At 34.7% G+C, this 20,399-nt stretch overlaps 1 protein-coding gene across 5 annotated transcripts in view; it reads left to right on the top strand.

The window, feature by feature from the left end:
- LOC149772950 (uncharacterized) overlaps positions 1–20,399 on the top strand; it is a 159,131-nt gene that overhangs the window by 12,563 nt on the left and 126,169 nt on the right. For all 5 annotated transcript variants that reach the window (XM_089947074.1, XM_089947078.1, XM_089947077.1 and 2 more), the window contains one exon: positions 17,863–19,797. In XM_089947074.1, coding sequence (XP_089803200.1) covers positions 17,863–19,797 — 1,935 coding nt within the window. The remainder of the gene's footprint in view (positions 1–17,862; positions 19,798–20,399) is intronic.

Genomic DNA, 20,399 nt, shown 5'->3' on the forward strand with positions numbered 1-20,399 from the left:
TGAAGAAATTTATATGCTTTCAGGTTTAGATTTAAGAAAGTAACAGCATTTTTTCTAGGTTCCTTGTAATGCAGTTGCTAAATATTTTTTTGTTTTGTTTTTGTTTCATGTATACCTACACATATTGAGTTGCATAGATATTTTGTCATGCACACATTTTATCACTAAAGAAGTTGGTTGTTACTTTAAGCTACAGTTATAATAAAAAATGCATGTTATCAAGAACAAATATACCACTTATAAAGTAATTAGTACCAATTTGCTATTTTTAAAATTTGTCTGAGAAGGTAACAGTTATTATTTCAATTGTCATAAAGTGACCATATCCATAGGAATTGTCATCATGTGACCATCACTTTTTGAATTTTCATCATGTGACCATCTGTATGGGAATTTTCATCATGTGACCATATCTGTGGGAATTGTCATCATGTGACCATTACTGTGGGATTGCCATCATGTGACCATTACTGTGGGTATTGTCATCATGTGACCATTATTGTGGGAATAGTCATCATGTGACCATTAATGTGATATTGCCATCATGTGAACGTTACTGTGGGAATTGTCATCATTTGACCATTACTGTGGGAATTGCCATCATGTGACCATCACGGTGGGAATTGTCAACAAGTGACCCTCTCATTTGGATTTTATATAGGGTTCTATGGGAGTTTTCTTTACAAATTTAAAGGAGAAGGTTATCCAAAGCATTAACAACCAGAAATTGTTTAACTCTTAAGTTGAACAACCTTTTTGTTTAGACCAAATAAGGACCTAGCAAATATATTTTTGTGATACCATTCTGAATGCAAAGCCAAAAGCTATTAAAATATTAGATATACATATAATATTTCCCCGCTGCATTTAGTTTTGATTATACACACAAGAAATCCACATGTACATCTGCCATTGCACCATATGCTTTTACAAGAAGTCCACATGTACATCTGCCAATGCATCATATGCTTTTACAAGAAGTCCACATGTACATCTGCCATTGCATCATATGCTTTTACAAGAAGTCCACATGTACATCTGCCATTGCATCATATGCTTTTACAAGAAATCCACATGTACATCTGCCATTGCATCATATGCTTTTACAAGAAGTCCACATGTACATCTGCCATTGCATCATATACTTTTACAAGAAGTCCACATGTACATCTGCCATTGCATCATATGCTTTTACAAGAAATCCACATGTACATCTGCCATTGCATCATATGCTTTTACAAGAAGTCCACATGTACATCTGCCATTGCATCATATGCTTTTACAAGAAATCCACATGTACATCTGTCATTGCATCATATGCTTGAGCAAACCATTGCTTTCTATCTATAGCCTGCTTGCAGTTAGTGTTTTAGCTCAGATCTCATAGTGGTTGTCATTGACATTAACAATCCCGTGTGCTTATGTCTGTATTTGTGCCAGAAAGTCAGCATGGTCAAGGTCACAGAAAATCTGCATTACGGTTTTGGTTTTAAGGTTTTTTCATTTGCTTATATTTCCTAAGCCCCTTGATAGATTTAGTTATTACTTTTGATGAACTGATCATTATGAAAATAAGACAAATCATTCTGCAAGATGCATAATTGACCTTTTGACCTTGGATCCAGAGTTACATATGTTACAGCAGTGACTATGGGTGCAACATGTAGGTCATGGCTTTCTTGTTTAAAAAAACATTATGCACTGATAATTATCTTTTTGTGATTGGTGTGCCCCATTTATTTGTTTCTAATGCTGATAATGTTTTGTGTTCAGTTCACATACAGACTTAGTAAATATATTTATTCTGATCTAATTCTGTGTATAGACCAAATGAGGACCTAGCAAATATATTTTTGTGAAGCCATTCTAACTACAAAATTTAAAGCTATTAAAAAGTTTATATACATGTATATGTATAGTGAATATTTGCAGATTGTATTTAGTTATGATTATGTACAAATAAACCCACACAGATTTCTGTGTGTGTGTTTCGGATTTTTAACGTAGCTTTAAAAACAATTCAGTTATATCGCTATGATGTCTGCAGTGTGACAGTTTATAGTGATGTCTAGCACTGGAGCTTTGTGCCGCAGACATGTAGCATGATGTCCCACCCACTCACATTATCCTGACACCAGGCCAACCAGCCCTAACACTCACCTCTTAATGCTAAGCGCCAAGCGAGGCAGCTGTTAGTACCATTTTTGTAAGTCTTTGGTATGACTCAGCCTGGGATCAAACCCATGACCTCCCGCATCCAAGGCAGACGCTCTAACCACTAGGCCACCGGGGCGGTCTCGCACAGATCTGTAATACAGCAGATGTCATAGCTGTTGTCAGGGGCATGGACATGAACAAATGTTTTTGTTTAGATCAATATATATATATATATATATATATATATATATATATATATATATATATATATATATATATATATATATATATATATATATATATATGCCAGCAAACTTTGCTATCTTCTGACATATTCATTGCTTGTTTTTGTTCTTCTATGTTTAATTCATTATGATGTGCATGTTAAAGTACTACAATAAATCAACACCAGAAGGCAGCTTAACTTTAGAGAGACCCCACATTATTGTGTAGTGTGAAACTGATGATGTAAAAGGGAATAGAACTCAACCTACCCTACACCAGAGGCAAAAACTTTCATTGAAAGCTGTACATTTTCTATTCTTGGTCATTTTTACAATGCATGATACTGCAGCTGACCGCAAGCATTGGTTGCTCCCCATGGTCTTAAAATTTTTGCAACTTTTTATGCAGAATATGTTTAAGTAGATCTCAAATAATAAACAGAATGAAAAGTCTTAATGTGATCATCTGTTAGATAAATTTGGCAAGCTCACCTTGCAAGTTTGACTTAGCGATTACTTTGTATTTTGACATCAGCATTATCCTCGTTACATCCCTACATGCAGCCTTATATATATCCATCCACACATCATGGTCAATCTTAAAATGTTTAGACTTTGTATTTAGTTGTATTTACAGAAGAAATAGTTATGCCAAAGCTGAATGAGGTACAGTGAATTTAGTTTTGTTTACAGAAGAAGAGATATTTATGCCAAAACTGCATACGGTACATTGTGTTTAGTTGTATTTATGGAAGAGATATTTATGCTAACGCTGTATTAGGTATATTGTACTGTATTTAGTTGTGTTTTAAAAATAGATTTTTATGATGGAGTTGCATATGATAGATTGTATTTTGTTGTATTTACAACAGAGATATATATGCCAAAAGTACATAATGTACGTTATATTTAGTTGTGTATAATTCATAGCTAACAGTATGTAATAGTGTTTAACAGCACCTCAGCACAGTAGTGGCTATATGGTGTCAAACTGAAGGGAAAGTTAAAAAAATAAATGTAACATGAATCACACAAAATTTTAGGTAGATAAACCGTTTCAAATAAAATAAACACAAAGAATTGCAAGATTGGGATGGGTGACCTGTTTTTTCCACAGAGGAATAATTCCTAAATGAATTGACCCTATTGTCACTCCACAAACCAGTCTACCACTCCAGACATCCATCTGCTTCATCTAAGAATGGACATTTTGCTAATAAGACATAATTAACTGCACACCTTTGACAAGTGGCCATGTTGAATTACATGGTAACTTTGAATGCTATTTTCCCACAATTAAGGAGCCAAATATTATGAAATTTATAAGTTAAACAAGATGCAGTAAGGACTGTGGTAGTTTTAAATTTTGTCAACAAATCTTTAAAAATATAAAAATGAATTTGCTAATTAAGTGAGAGGAGCTGAAGGTCTTCTGATAGGTGTCAGTTGGGTCTTTAAATTTTTTATTCGTAGCAACCTCGATACCAGTGAAATTTGTACTTCATGATCAAAAGTATATTTACAATATGATTTCATGCAAACATGAAATCCATCAAAATTAATACCTCTTGACCAACAATATATTTCACACAAACATGAAATCCATCAAAATTAATACCTCTTGAGTAACATTAGATTTATAATTTCATGCAAACATAACGAACTTTTTATGCTTGTGTATTATATGATTGATGTACTAGCTCCAAAGTCTCTAATGTTTTGAGAAAGAAATGAATGATCTCAAACTGAATGTCTTAAACATCAACTGTGTACAACTTTAATAAGAATAAAGCCTGAATCACATAAGTTCCAGAATTTTCTTTACTTGGGTCTCTCTACTTGACTGCTGAATTCGGTCTCTCTTATAGACTGCAAGACATTTCTTTTAGCATGTCTCTCTGATAGAATGCCAGAATTTTCTTTACATTGGTCTCTCTACTTGAATGCCAGAATTTTCTTTACATTGGTCTCTCTACTAGAATGCCAGAATTTTCTTTACATTGGTCTCTCTACTAGAATGCCAGAATTTTCTTTACATTGGTCTCTCTACTAGAATGCCAGAATTTTCTTTACATTGGTCTCTCTACCAGACTGCCAGAATTTTCTTTACATTGGTCTCTCTACTAGAATGCCAGAAGTTTTTTTACATTGGTCTCTCTACTAGAATGCCAGAAGTTTCATGATATAGGTGAATTTTAATGTTCGTCTTTTGAGCCTCAGTTTCTTGGTTCAGAAACTTCAAGAATACATTGTCTGGACTATGTTCTTTGAAAATGAGATTGTGGAAAATTGGAGAATGCCCCACCTACTTCTTTGATCATCTATTTCTTAAAAACTGGAATTTTTCATTGTGAAATATTGTCCATTAACTGAAACAAGGTTCATTTGTTTATTGTGATAGTTTCATAATAATTGGATAAAAATGTTGAATTTATAAAACATTGAATATGATCATGTCATAAGTTTATTTTTTTCTGTTTTCTCTACTCTTTTGGCACTCCTTTTTCCCTATGCAGTTGGCACTCACTGTTTCCCTATGCAATTGGCACTCACTGTTTCCCTATGCAGTTAGCACTCACTGTTTTACCTAGACTCAGTTTGAACTCACTGTTTCCATACTCAGTTGGCACTCATTTTTTCCTTACACATTTGTCACTCACTGTTTCCATACCTAGTTGGCAGTCACTATTTTCCTTACTTAGTTGGCACTCACTGTTTCCCTACTCATTTGGCACTCACTTTTTCCCTACTCAGTTGGTACTCACTGTCTCTTTTCAGTTGGCACTCAATTTTCCCTACTCTGAGTTGGTATTCGCTGTTTCTCTACTAAGTTGGCACTCACATTTTTCCCTACTCAGTTGGCACTCACTTTTTTCTGTACTCAGTTGGCACTCACTGTTTCCCAACTCATTTGGCAAGCTTTTGATTGATGACCCAATTATGCAATGATTCACATCTAGCTGCTGATCAGATTCAGGCTAAATGGGATTTCTGTTATGTGATAGTTGATTGACAGGTACCACAATAGATTGTTTATTTCATAGCAAATGCTCAGTTTTAACAATTGGTAGTACATAAATGTTCATTTTCCAGAAATTATTTTCTACTTACATAAATATTCACTTTTATAGAAATTGTTTTCTGCAATATACCAGAAAGGTGTTTTGATATTTAGTCTACTTTTTGTCAGAAAATATGCTCAACCAGCTGTAAGACCTGCTAAGGATAAATGGATGTAAGGTGATATATTTAACCCAATTTAGAATAAACAGCGTTAATCTTCAAGTTTGTCATTTGACCAAGAATCAATAAATTTTTGCCAGATTGCTAAGTATCTGGGTAGTAAATTACTGTTTATAGTATGCACAACATTTAGAGCAGAATGCCTGAAGCTAATTTCAATGCACAGATATGTCATTTCAGGACACAAACACTGTATATAGGTTAAGGGGGGGGGAAGGCATTTTCTAAAGCTCATTTCTACCTTCTTGTAATAAAGATTTAAGATACGAGAGTTGTGAGTGTCAGATTTTAAAGGAACACAGGTAATGTTTGGGTGGGTACATGTACTGAGGGTTCACCTAGGGTGTATCACTGAGAAAGAAAAGAATTATAACTCTTGCTAAGTATGATTTAAGGCATAGTTTACAAAAAAGATGGTGCCGTGTAACAAAGTATGTTCTGTAATTGTATAGGTTACTGTCTTTCAAACATTAGGCCTAAAAGAAAATATTTGTTGTTGACAGTTTCCCAACCAACCCTGTGGAACCCTAATTTTACCTGCCAATCCTAGTACTTTTTCAGCAATTAAACTTTTTTTAAAATATGAAAAGAAACAACAAAGAATTCTGTATTTCCCAATGTTGTGTGTCCTAACCAGATTTAATTTCATTCAAAGGTAATTAGATATCATATTCATTAAGATGCTTGATATTTTTCACAATACGTTTAAGCTCCTATTGGACATAAACTTGAAAGTGTGATTCAGTAGTGGCTAAACTTTGGATTCTGTTCACCAGTTGTGGTCAGTTTCAGATTACAGCATGTTATATCTGACAAATACAAATTATTATGGAGCCTGCATATCTCTCTGTTGTATAATATGTTGATGAGAAATACTGACAAGGTCTTTTCTCATATAAATAAAGATATGTCAGCACACAATTGTGGTAATTCACTTTCAGTGTCTGAAGAGTAAAATGAGTAACACAAATCTTACTCCAACTGACTGACTCATTTCTTTTAAACTGGAACCACACATATTTTTTTGTAGACTTCATTTTCTTTCTTACATATGATGTAGAAAAACATTAGATAATGTAATAAAGTTAATGGGCAATGAAAAATAATAACAGTTTTAGCTAGTGATACTAATACATATTAGTAATATCAAGGAAAAGTCTATTGATTATTAATTAGTACATGTAATAAATACCTGTGTAAGATGTAAACCTTGCAACTTGTCATTGACAAACTATTTACTCATGGGGCAGCCTGAGATTTTCTTTGGAGCCAGAATTTTTGTTTCTCCTTTACCACAAGAATAATTAATTTTTGTTAGCTAAAAATATAGATTAAGTTCTTATTTTCAACAAGCTATTTAAGCGCCAGAAATCATTTTTCAATCTGTGACACCATGTCTTCATGTTGGAATATATATTTAAAAATGAATCCTGAATTATGTGCACATTTAGAATGTTGTGTCTAATGTTCCTTAAAAAAATTAGCTTTTATTTTTGTTCTGTATTAATGGGAGAATTTTGGTGACATCACCAAATCTGAATATTACTTATTTATTTCAACATTTGTGCATCAGTATTGCACATAAGTTACAAAAAGAGCCATTCTTTGACAATTTCTAAGAAATTTCCATAAACTTGCTTAACCGATTCGGCCCCGATCCTGTCTGTAGGCGTGATGAGGCTGTACCCTACTTCCAAGCTCTGCAGCATCAAGTCATTTAAGATACACCAACGTGGGTGGTATTTAAAAAAAAGTAGATAAATATATCTCTAAAATGATATCAAATAATCTGGAAGTTCTAGTTGCACTACAAAATACAGAGAGAAAAACCTAATTTGTTTGACCCATTTTTTTTCACCCAAAATTCGCTCGAGATTGGAATGTGATTTTGTGTCTTGATTTTAGACCTTTTGGCCTTAGATGTAAGACATACCGGTCTTAACTGCACACAGACAGGAGACCCTTTGCAAAAACTAGGATAAGGTGGGCATTTGGAATAAATTGTGGTCTCCATACGAAAATGATGGGTCCATTAAGCAAAAAAACAAAAAAAAAACAACTTTTACCCTTCTGCTCATGTGCAGGCAAAATAACCAATGTAAAATGATGTTTCTAATACAACTAGGCATTAGTCTCATGGAAAATCTGTTGAAAGCCGATGTATTATGATGTATTCAGAAATAGCCCCCCAAATGTCTTTCCGACGCACATTTCAGGCAAAAACTACAAGAACCTGAATGAGTTAAAGTGTATGTACTTTTCCTGCTTGTGTTAATAGTCCTTCTACACTTATTTATAACATTTATAATTTCCTCAGCCTAACAATGGGGGTGGGGTTTCTGTATTTCTGAAGTCTTCTACATGAATATAAATTGTTTTTAGCTCATCTGGTCATGAGGGAAGTTAATCTATTAGTCTCCATCTGGCTTGCATCATGTGTCCATTATCAATCAGTGGTTGCTATTTCCAGTTATTTCTTAAACCACTGGATGAATTTCAAACAAATGTAAGGAGAAAGCATCCAAGCATCAAAGTCTTTTATAATTCTACAAATAATGCTGGATAACCATCAAAATTGGATTCTGTTACCAAAAATAGAAAACGTATAAATGACTCCTCAAAAACTGCTGAGTGGACTATAACCAAATTCAACATAAAGCATCTTGTCATACAGATGTTTAAGATTTGCACAACATAATGCTGATTCACCATCAGATATGGCCTGGCCATTGAAAAATCTTTAAACAAGTTTTTATCAAAAAGATCTTAACAGTTTTTGACCAAATTTGGCAGAAGATTCCTTGCATAAAGTCCTTAAAGTGAACAAATCATGCAAAATTTAGTTATCAAATACGGCCATCGTTACTAAATTTGGCTAACATGTATAAATATATTATTATATAAATATGGTCGCCATTTCTGAATTGGCAATCAAATATGGACACTGTTACTAAACAGAAAAAAATTTTTAAACCTTTAAAACCTTTAAATGACATTTATCAAAGGCCACTGAAGAGGATATGATTAAATGTTTACAAACACATCTCAGCCAAAGAGCTTTCATTTTTTAAATAATACTAACTTGCCATGAAATATGACTGCTGGTACTGACAACAGTATGACCATTGTTACTAAAACTAGACAAATTTTAAAATTTTGTTTTCTAAACGTGTCAGCAGAAGAGTCTAAATTTAACAGAAAGCATCCTTGCTGAAGACCTTTCAAGTTAGTACAAATGGTGCTGATCTGCCATCCAAGATGGCTGCCATTACTAAAAGTATAAATTGTTTCAAATCTCAGGATTGTGGTGCTTGCCCAGATTTCTTGTCCAACTGCCCATGCATTTAGCTTTTAGGGCAGATGTCCACAGGTGAATGATCTTTAGCTTACTTGGGCCTCTTGTTTTATTTGTGACATTTTATGTCATGTTTCTGATTTACAGGATTGTTATATCTGTTTGTATCTTATTAAAAAAAATTGACATTGGGCTATCAGCTCACATGTTACCCATTTATATTGTTTAAATGAGAAATTTTCTGTCATTAAATATTATTGCTCCCCAATTTTCCAGTCTGTTTGTCATTAAAAAATTATGTGCAAGCCTAAATTTTACAGATTAAAAAGTCCTAATTAAGAAGGGTCATATCACAGGAATCAAAATATGTTTTGTGGCTTGAATTCAGGAAATCGGTAGGGAATAAATTGTAAATTGAACACTTGGAGCAGTAAGTGACATTACAGAATATCATGGATAATATTCAGCAGGTAAAATGTTCTTTTTTGGAACTTGATTACATAGGTGAACATGTGCAGTATGTTTTTCTAACCTTTATATTAACAGTTTTGAATGAACATCTTTTTTTATATTTTAGATCAAAATTATGTTCAAAATACCCCGTCACCCATTCATTGAGAACTTAGCTCCATTAGTCATTTGATATTAATTTTAATTCACCCTCAATCAAAAGTGCAAAATGCTGTATTTTTATGATTTGAATGGGACCTGTCAGCAGTTTAAAGGCATATAAATGCCACTGTGATCTGGATCAAAGTTGTCCCAAAATGGGTACAGATTAATTTGGTGTATATACCTGGTTATTGTGCCATTAACTCCATGAATGATATACTAGACTTGTGTATTGTGCAGTTGCAGATTCAAGTGTTCAGTTATAAAACTGGCTGAGAATGTATATTACTTTAACAAGGGTTTTCATACTGTCTTATTGTATACTCATGTTTGGCATATTTTGTACATTGTGAAGTCAGAGTTTTGAATTAAAACAGCTTTTCATGTAAATTTAGGTAGTGTTCTGCTATTACACTCAATTCTGTGGAATGATCTATTGTACCAACAACATCATGTTTTGGATGCAAAAAGTTTAACATGAAACTTTAAATTTTTCATCAATTCCACTACTTGGTGAAGCAGTACAGGTGAGATTTTAAAAAATCAGACCATTTTATATAGGGAGACCATTTTCCAACTGACTAAGTGATACAAGTTATACAGGTGAAATAAGAGCTCACTCTTCCTAATGTAGGTGAGACAAAGTTAGGTTTCTTCTTAAAATTGTGTAGATAGTAGACTTGTGCATTGTCTGTAAACCAAAGATGAAATATGCATCAGGAAATATATTGGTAGTTAAATAAATGATATGTATCACAATATGTTATGGTTTGGAAAATTCCAATATGATGCACATGGCAATATTGAACTTCCTATGAACTACATAATAGCCACAGTGAAGCTTATGAATCAGAAGTTAATGACTCCATCAAAAACATGCCCATTAGCAGAAAGGATTATTGTGCTAACAGATTTTCATGCTTTTGAAAATGCATCAGAAGGCAAAAGCTAATCAGTTGAAATTTTTATGGAGAGAACACTAGTAGCTTGTGAGATATGTTGGAGTAATATCAGTAGATTGGAGATATGTTGGAGTAATATCAATAGATTGTGAGATTTGTTGGAGTAATATCAATAGATTGGAGAAATGTTGGAGTAATATCAATAGATTGTGAGATATGTTGAAATAATATCAATAGATTGTGAGATATGTTCTAGTAATATCAATAGATTATGATATATGCTGGAGACTAATATCAATAGATTGTGAGATATGTTGGAGTAATATCAATAGATTATGAGAGATGCTGGAGACTAATATCAATAGATTGTGAGATATGTTGGAGTAATATCAATAGATTGTGAGATATGTTGGAGTAATATCAATAGATTGTGAGATATGTTGGAGTAATATCAATAGATTGTGAGATATGTTGGAGTAATATCAATAGATTGTGAGATATGTTGGAGTAATATCAATAGATTGTGAGATATGTTGGAGTAATATCAATAGATTGTGAGATATGTTGGAGTAATATCAATAGATTGTGAGATATGTTGGAGTAATATCAATAGATTGTGAAATATCTTAATGATTTGAGTAACTACTTAAAAGTCTCTTGAATTCATGGCCAGGATAAAATCTTGATGGAAATATTAAATTTCTTTTGCAGTGTTATGAATTTAACTATCATATGTTAATTATTTTTATTAAAAAACAAGATTGCAACTATTCCATCTTTGACTAAATTTGTTAAAGAATGTGGTCTATTCATAACTTAGATACTTAGGTTTCAGTGAAAGTTCAATTTCACTTGAGGAACATCAGGTAATGAGAACATTGAACCAAGTTCTAAAAACTTTTGCTTTGTACTCTGAAGGGCTTAACAATGTTTACCAAGTACTCTATTCTGAATAACTTTAATGTTGTACTCTGAGTGACTTAAATGTTGTACTGTGAATGGCTTAAATGATGTAATCCAAATGACTTGAATGTTGTACTCAGAATGACTTAAATTTTGTACTCTGATGACTTAAATGTCATACTCTGAATGACTTAAATGTTAAACTCTGAATGACTTAAATGTTATACTCTGAATGACTTGAATGTTATACTCTGAATGACTTAAATGTTATACTCTGAATGACTTGAATGTTGTGCTCTGAATGACTTGAATGTTATACTCTGAATGACTTGAATGTTGTACTCTGAATGACTTGAATGTTGTTATCTAAATGACTTGATTGTTATAGTCTGAATGACTTAAATGTTATACTCTGAATGACTTGAATGTTGTACTCTGAATGACTTAAATGTTGTACTCTGAATGACTTAAATGTTATACTCTGAACGACTTGAATGTTATACTCTGAATGACTTGAATGTTGTACTCTGAATGACTTGAATGTTGTTATCTAAATGACTTAATTGTTATAGTCTGAATGACTTGAATGTTGTACTCTGAATGACTTGAATGTTGTACTCTGAATGGTTTAAATGTTGTTCTCTGAATGGTTTAAATGTTGCACTTGGGATGGGTAACCATCTGGTCTTGTACATGCACTGCCCAGAGTTTGAAATATCATTAGAACTCTGAATTGCTTAAATGTTGTACTCTGAGTGACTTTACTGATGTACTCAGACTATTTAAATATCCTACTCAGAAAGGTGTAAATGTTGTACCTTGAATCAGGAACCACTTATTCTTGCTTGTCATAAACAGGTTTCCAATAATTAGGACTATAGCATTGTAGTGTCAGATAGGACCACATGATTGCCAGGTATGAAATAATTATGACCACAGCATTGTAAAGTGTCAGATAGGACCACAGCATTGCCAAGTATCAAATAATTATGACCACAGCATTTTAAAGTGTCAGATAGGACCACAGCATTGCCAAGTATCAAATACTTATGACATTGTGAAGTGAGTGTATAGAGTTCTTTCCAGATACATGTTTATTATTTTACAATGATCATCAGCAATTTTCTGATTCATTTACACTCTTCTAGAAATTATTATCCCAGCACTTTTAAAAAATAAAGGATAATGTGTTATAGCCTGTCTATGGGTGTGCACATGTTATGTTCTTATAACTCCTCCAATACAACTAGAGCTAGACAGTGAAACTTGAAATGGTGACTTTATGAGCATGGAGTTGGCAAACATTTTTGAAATTTTTGATGGCACCCTTGGTGTGTGCTGATATTTCACACATACTGTAGCATATATTTCACATATCTTATGATAGGTATATATGATCAAGGACAACACATCAGACTTGTATCTCTGGGAGATGCGTAAAATCTTTCCCCACTCCCAGGAACTTAGTCCCTAGGTCAAGACATGAAAACTATTGAGATTCTTACTCTGTACACTTACTGGGTATCAATAGACAATTACACATGAAGCTGACATTGACTAGAAGTGTTAACTCCAACACCCAGGGACTGACCTCCTGTGTCATACCTTGGAAGTTTGACTCAAACACCCAGGGACTGACCTCCTGTGTCATACCTTGGAAGTTTAACTCCAACACCCAGGGACTGACCTCCTGTGTCATACCTTGGAAGTTTAATTCCAACACCCAGGGACTGACCTCCTGTGTCAGACCTTGGAAGTTTAATTCCAACACCCAGGGACTGACCTCCTGTGTCATACCTTGGAAGTTTAATTCCAACACCCAGGGACTGACCTCCTGTGTCATACCTTGGAAGTTTAATTCCAACACCCAGGGACTGACCTCCTGTGTCATACCTTGGAAGTTTAATTCCAACACCCAGGGACTGACCTCCTGTGTCATACCTTGGAAGTTATTGAGATCCACAAGCTATCTCTATAAGTACACTTACTAGTCATAAAAATACACTTTGATACATGCAGCTGGCATTTAGACTGTGATCAGTCACTTTTCCAGAAACTTAAACCATCCATTGTAGTTTGGAAACTGTTGAGATTCCCATGAAAACAACTATCAGGCTTGAAAAGACAAAATATATATGAAAGCACCCCTAACCATAGTGATGTAACCCCTGGGCCGTAACTTGAGCACTATTGAGATCCCTACCCTGTAATCACACACACACACACACACAAACACACACACAGAATATAAGACATTGATACATGTACATACAACTGATATTGACACTTTGGATCATCCCTTCCCCAAGAGACTTAGCCTAGGTTCATAAATTGTAGACTGATGACAGAATCCCACCACATGACAAATACTTACACTTTCTAGACATAAAAAGACAAATTTATATATGAAAAGGATTGACACTTTGTAGACATGAAAAGGATTGACACTTTGTAGACATGAAAAGGATTGACACTTTCTAGACATGAAAAGGATTGACACTTTGTAGACATGAAAAGGATTGACACTTTCTAGACATGAAAAGGATTGACACTTTCTAGACATGAAAAGGATTGACACTTTCTAGACATGAAAAGGATTGACACTTTCTAGACATGAAAAGGATTGACAAGAGTCCATCTGTACCTTTACTAAGGACTTAGCGCCTGGGTCATAACTTAAAAACTATTGAGATACCCCTACTAGAAACTTAGCCCCTGGATGATAACTTGGAAACTATAGAGACAGCCCCTGGATGATAACTTGGAAACTATAGAGAAAACCCTGCTAGGGACTTAGCCCCTTGGAAATTATTGAGATATAGATGGTTATTCATGCTTCTTATATAGTTTTAAAAAAATGCACCCTAGGACTACCGGTAGTTACCATGAGCCCATAAAATGAGGTTGTAGTTTCAAAGCATATTCTAGCATTTAATTGTTTTCCAGATCTGTATATGCCCATTTTTATATTTCTTTGAGTGAGAATACATGCTAATATTATATACCAGTACATTATACATTATGTATGCCAATTGTATATATAATCATATAACATTGTTCTTGTTTTGTTTATTGGAACATCAACTGAATCTTGGTATCAACAAAACAAAATATATCTGTACTGATATGGTTAATTTACTGTCTCAGTTTACATGCAGTATGTAGCTATCAGACATGCGGACTGGATTTATACTAGCATGCTTATTTAAGCAAGTTCTTTTTTCAGTTGAATAATGCAAAACCAGTCTAGTATGTCATGACTGGTTCCAAAAAGAAAATGGATACATTTGGTTGGCATCTACTGATATTCTTTTTATGACTGGATCTTTATCAATTAAAGTTGTCCCTTTATAAGACAGAGTTGAAGGTCAGTGTAGGACTAAATATGTGGGTTAATAAAGTACATGTTATTGATTAAGCATATACATTGCTTGCAAGTTGAGATTGGCTGCAAACTGCATAGACCCATATGCACTGGCAGATCTGAGTCTATGCAGTTTGTTAGGGTTAATTGCTAGAAAAAACAGCAAAAATTCTAATCTGCTGGCAGATTATGTGCTGTAAAATCAGGGTCTGTGCTGTTTGCACTTGGACTTGTAAGCAAGTTGATACAGTACCTTAAAATTGAAGGTTTGTTGTCAGATTTCTTTGTCTGCATGTAAAGTGTATAATATTCATCTGCATTTTCATAGACAATAAATTGGAATTATTGTTCTGTTATATCTCATTATAGGACTTGATTTACATTTAATGTTGGATCTTACAGGAAAATTGTACATTTGAAAACTATACAGCTCTTCCCTGTAATAATGTGCCTCATTTTAATGAAGTGCAAGATATAATACAGCAATACAGTGGAACCCATGACCAAAAGCATACAATGTATAACAATAAGGATTGAAAGAAAACAAGCTGAAACTTTAGTCTTAATTCATCATTTCCTTCTTAAAACACAAATATTGAACAAATTGTGAAAGTACCTGCTATACCATGGTTCTGCATATTATGCTATTCCAGATATATTGCTATTCTGTACGTATCACTATTGGACCCCAACTATTACATTATAATAACTATTACATTATAATGTCAGGGAGAGCTTTATGTCTTGGACAACATAACTCATGTATGTGCCATAGTCAGAGCACTTTATTACACTGTATTACACTTGTACTTTATTATACTTGTGTATATATTGTTAATTGTAGTTTATTATACTTGTGGAATTTGTTTAAAAATTGCTTTGTTGATAAAATGATGCATTTCTTTCCCAACACACAAACATTACAATAGAAACACTTACACTCAAACACACACTTTTAAATGTTTTAGTTATAGTCACACACACACACACACACACACACACACACACTATTTTTTCCATTGATAGAGCATTGTACATATATTTTTAAAAATGGGATGAGTTGGTCAAAAAAGAAAAGAAAGCTTCAATTAGGAAGGTTTGCTTCAACTCATTTGAGTTGATACATTAAGCTTATCTTGAAGTTGTAGCTATTCATCGGATAATTGTATATTCACACTGTAATTCCAGTCTCGTTTTCCCAATATATTTGAAAATTCATTTGAATTTAGATGCATCACATTTAAGTCATGCATATATCACCCAAAAATTTTACACAGTTGTCCTATCATAAAATTCCTTGCCAGGAGATGCCACTCCCTGTTGAGATGCCGCTGTCTTTCACCTATTGGTGGCACATTATCATTTTGTCCTCCTTACCAGAGGCTGATTCTCTTAGAAGATATCATCTTTTCATGGCAGTAGGGATGGATTTATAGGAGCTACTGTATTTAATTAAGCACTTTTTTAAAATTAAATGTTTTGTGACAGCCTTTTTAAAAATAGTCTTAAATTAAATTAATTCTGTCATCTTATTCAAACTTGGTATACCATAATCTACTTTACCAGTTGTCAATTCCTTGATACCACTAGCAAGTGTCAGTTTTGTGTAATTGTAAATGTTGCAGTTCCCTCTGATTTCTGTCTGCATAATTTACCCAGGTAAATTAAATGACTCAGATTACATGCATTTTTGTCTGTCTACAATTATATGGTATCTATGACTATAGGATTGTTTGTCTGTCTTTGTCTGCTTAACTAATTCTATCTTAAACTCAAATCTAGTTCTTTCTCTGCACTTTTTTCTGTCTAGCTCTTCTTTTGTTTCTATTTAAATAGACAGTAATAGTCATAGTCTCTTGGTATAGCTTTCAGTTCATTGTTACTGTTTGTGAAGACTGTCTGTAAAACCATGGTAAAAAAAAAAATTCCAAGGTGTCTTTTCATTTTGATGAAAATACAAGTCATATACCTGTACATAGATATGTAAAGTTTAGCATGCAGTATACATTACCAAATATTACTGTCAATATTTACAGACTTCACACACCGCTCCAGTGGCCTAGTGGTTAGAGCATCCACCTCATAAGCGGAAGGTCATGGGTTCGATCCCTGGCCGAGTCATACCAAAGACTTGAAAGATGGTACTAAGTTACTAACAGCAGCCTCTCATGACACTCGGCATTAAGAGGTTAACGTTAGGACTGGTCGGCCTGGTGTCAGGATAATATGACTGGGTGGGACATCGTCCTACATGTCTGCGGCATTATGCCCCAGTGCTAGACATCACCATAATAAACTGTCACACTGCAGACATCGTAGCAATATGACTGAAAAATTGTTTAAGCTACATTAAAAATCTAAATCACACACACACACACACATACAGACTTCACTGTGAATCACATAGATGGATAAAGTTAAGCAGACTGTATACAATACATGTACCATATATTGCTGTCAGTGCATGTACTTACAGAATTTACTGTGAATTACATAGATGGATAAAGTTAAGCATACAGCATACATTACTCTATATTTCTGTCGATATTTACAGAATTCACTATCATAAATTAAAGTTTGCTGGGGTAGTTGTCCTGTGGAGTGGATTGCTCTGTGTATGGAGGTATCCCATGTTTGTAGTGGCTATGGCTTGATTTTGAATGCAGCTTGATACAGTTTGAAATATTAGAATCCAATCCCTGTATATATATTCATTATGTACAGCATTCCCTCACTTTATGGTCATTCATAATAACACAATTTCTGTTATAAGTTGATCCAGGTCATGGTTCTAATTCAATATGTCATGGCATAACTATATATATATATATATATATATATATATATATATATATATATATATATATATATATATATATATATATGTGGGTGTGTGTGTGTGTGTGTGTGTGTGTGTGTGTGTGTGTGAAATTAGATGAAGAAGATATGCATGTTGGCCAGTTATTCTATCTGCAAATTTTTTACAAGATTATACACTTTATTTCACTGATATGCTCATCTCCATAATGGGGGGGGGATGCAGGAGGGGGGGGGTATATTTACATAAACAAATTGCTCATGATTCCTCTAGTTTTACATGAAATTATGGTATTTAAAAATCCTGTCGTTATGAAGACTTACATTGTGGTTTTTATCTTTCAGCTGGTGGCATTCTTATTGATGATGATGGTATTGTGCGGGATGATTTTGATGTCTTCAGTAGGCACACTAGCACCACCCACTGGACAGATTCAGGACTAGGGGGAGATAAACAATCCAGCACTCCTTCCACACTCAGGCAGTTGGATTTGCAGTCTTATGCAAGTTTGGATGATGTGTCACATCCATTGGATGATAGTCATATCAATATCAGTGACCTTGAAGCATCCAAGGATGATCTGGACATTGAAGATGAACATTTCATAGATAGACCTACCGATATTACAGGATCACATGATGATATATTATTTACCGATGGGAGAAGGAGTAATGGATTCGCTAACAGGAGTAATATTGATAATTCATTACATTTTGAAGATCCACATGAAGGAATTAAGGGAAGTAATAATCACGAGGAACTTTTCGGAGAAGAATATTATCACCAGCTGCGGGAGTTAGGTGTACTCGTGGATGATGCAGACTTTGAGGAAACAAAAAATTCATTGAATGAATTTGAGAATTTAGAAGGCCATTATTCTCGAGATTTTGATGATGTAGACAATGCTGATGCAATAGAAGGGTTCTTTCAGCGGGATAGCAGGAAAGCGCCTAACAGAGACTCCTTGGACATTGATACTCCTCATATTGATCATGGTCATGGCAATGAAAGAGATTATTTTGACACAAGTCGAGACTCTGCAGGTCATTTTTTTGAAGCAGATGATCACGAAATTTCTCGTACAAGACCTAGCACAGCAAATTCAGCTAGGACAATAAGTAGTCGATCTTTTCCAGAAATATCTCCGGAGGAGGCTCTGCAGCTATACCAGAATCAAATTCAGCTTGTGGACAATGATGCAGAGAGTATTGAATTTGATGAATCACAAAAAATGGAAATGGTCAATGATGGAGATGATGATGAAATATTTCTCATAACAGGTCAGGGCAAAGATGGCGAGTCCCCTAAACCTGCAAAAATGATGGCCTACGACAACAAGAATGTCCCATCTCTGACTCCAAAAGAGTCTCGTGGCAGTCGACCACCAAGCGAGTCAAGCATTCTGAGTAGTAGAATTAGCACCCCCTACAGCAGAGATGGGAGTCGATCTCAGACACCCCAGAATAGGAGTGAGGAGGAGATCATATCAAAATCTTTGAGTCAACCAGAGGAAGAAGAATCAATGACTCAGATCAGTAAACTCAGATCAAAGAGTGAGCATGATTCTTCAGTGACTCGTCCTGATTCAGTGGCTAGTGAAAAGTCAAATGCTTCAGAAAATTTATCCTCTGGCGTAAAGCCAAAGAGCTCTCCTAGAAAGCCCACAGGGCAGACATTGTCGAAGGCTAAATCACAGGAGAGTTTCTTTGATAATGCAGAAGAAAGGGGAAGCAAGGGAGAAAAACTGCCTAAAAGACTTCTTCCAAAACCTAGTGCTACTGACAGTAATCAAGCTTTTAAGATTAAAACTATGAGCAAAAGCACGTCAAACTTGTCATCAAAGTCAGGGCCAGTAAAGCCAACTCACATGACCTTGACAGAGATTTCACTCCTCATTGATGATCCTCAGATGATCCTTCATGATCAAAGTGAAGGAACACAGAGCACCACATCCGAAAAATCCAAAACGGAGCTTACCCAGAAACTAAAACAAGAGTCAAGCAAACGAGCACAGGCAACTGAACTTGTTCAGCAGCTTCAAAAGGACTATGATAGACTTCTTTCCAAGTATGCCATGGCAGAACTGACCATTGATCAGCTGCGATTAGGTGCCAAAATATCACTTCATTCAGACTCTCCGACACCGAGTCAGGCCACGAGTGGATCTGTGGCTTCCATGCAGTATCCACAGGTACTTCAGCTGAATGCCGTACCATCACGTGGCTTGACTAGGACATCACCGCTTCAAAGACAACCACTTATCAGCCCTGTATCTGGAGGTACGTTGTGTGTGTATGTGTTTTTATTTAGGTCCACTTGTAGTTTCAGCCACTAAACTTCACAGAACTGTTCAACAGATATATAATTGTGAAGTGTATGAAAAACTCTGTCAAAATTATTTTGCAACAGTACTTAGACTGTACAGATTATTTGGGGTGCAGTCTGCAGCTTTTTGCATGATTTCATCTGAGAAAAGCAAACATACACTGGATTATACAAGGTGACGCAGGGTTACACTGCATTACACAGGGTTACACTGCATTACACAGGGCTACACTGCACTACACAGGCTTGCACTGCATTACACAGGGTTACACTGCATTACACAGGGTTACACTGCATTACACAGGGCTACACTGCATTACACAGGCTTGCACTGCATTACACAGGGTTACACAGGCTTACTCTGCATTACACAGGGTTACACAGATTGCATTGCAGATTATCCCTCTCTTAAACACAAGCAATATTTACTGTCCTTGTGACTTCAGTTCTTCCATGGCATTCTTTTCCTCAACTAATCCTACAGATTTTGGTATATTGTCATGACACTTGTTAAATATTATGGTCATCACCTAAAGTTGCACATTTATCAAATCTC

This window comes from Sinohyriopsis cumingii, unplaced genomic scaffold (genome assembly GCF_028554795.1).
Source record: "Sinohyriopsis cumingii isolate HCF-2022 unplaced genomic scaffold, ASM2855479v2 utg000957l, whole genome shotgun sequence".
Lineage (NCBI taxonomy): Eukaryota > Metazoa > Mollusca > Bivalvia > Unionida > Unionidae > Sinohyriopsis > Sinohyriopsis cumingii.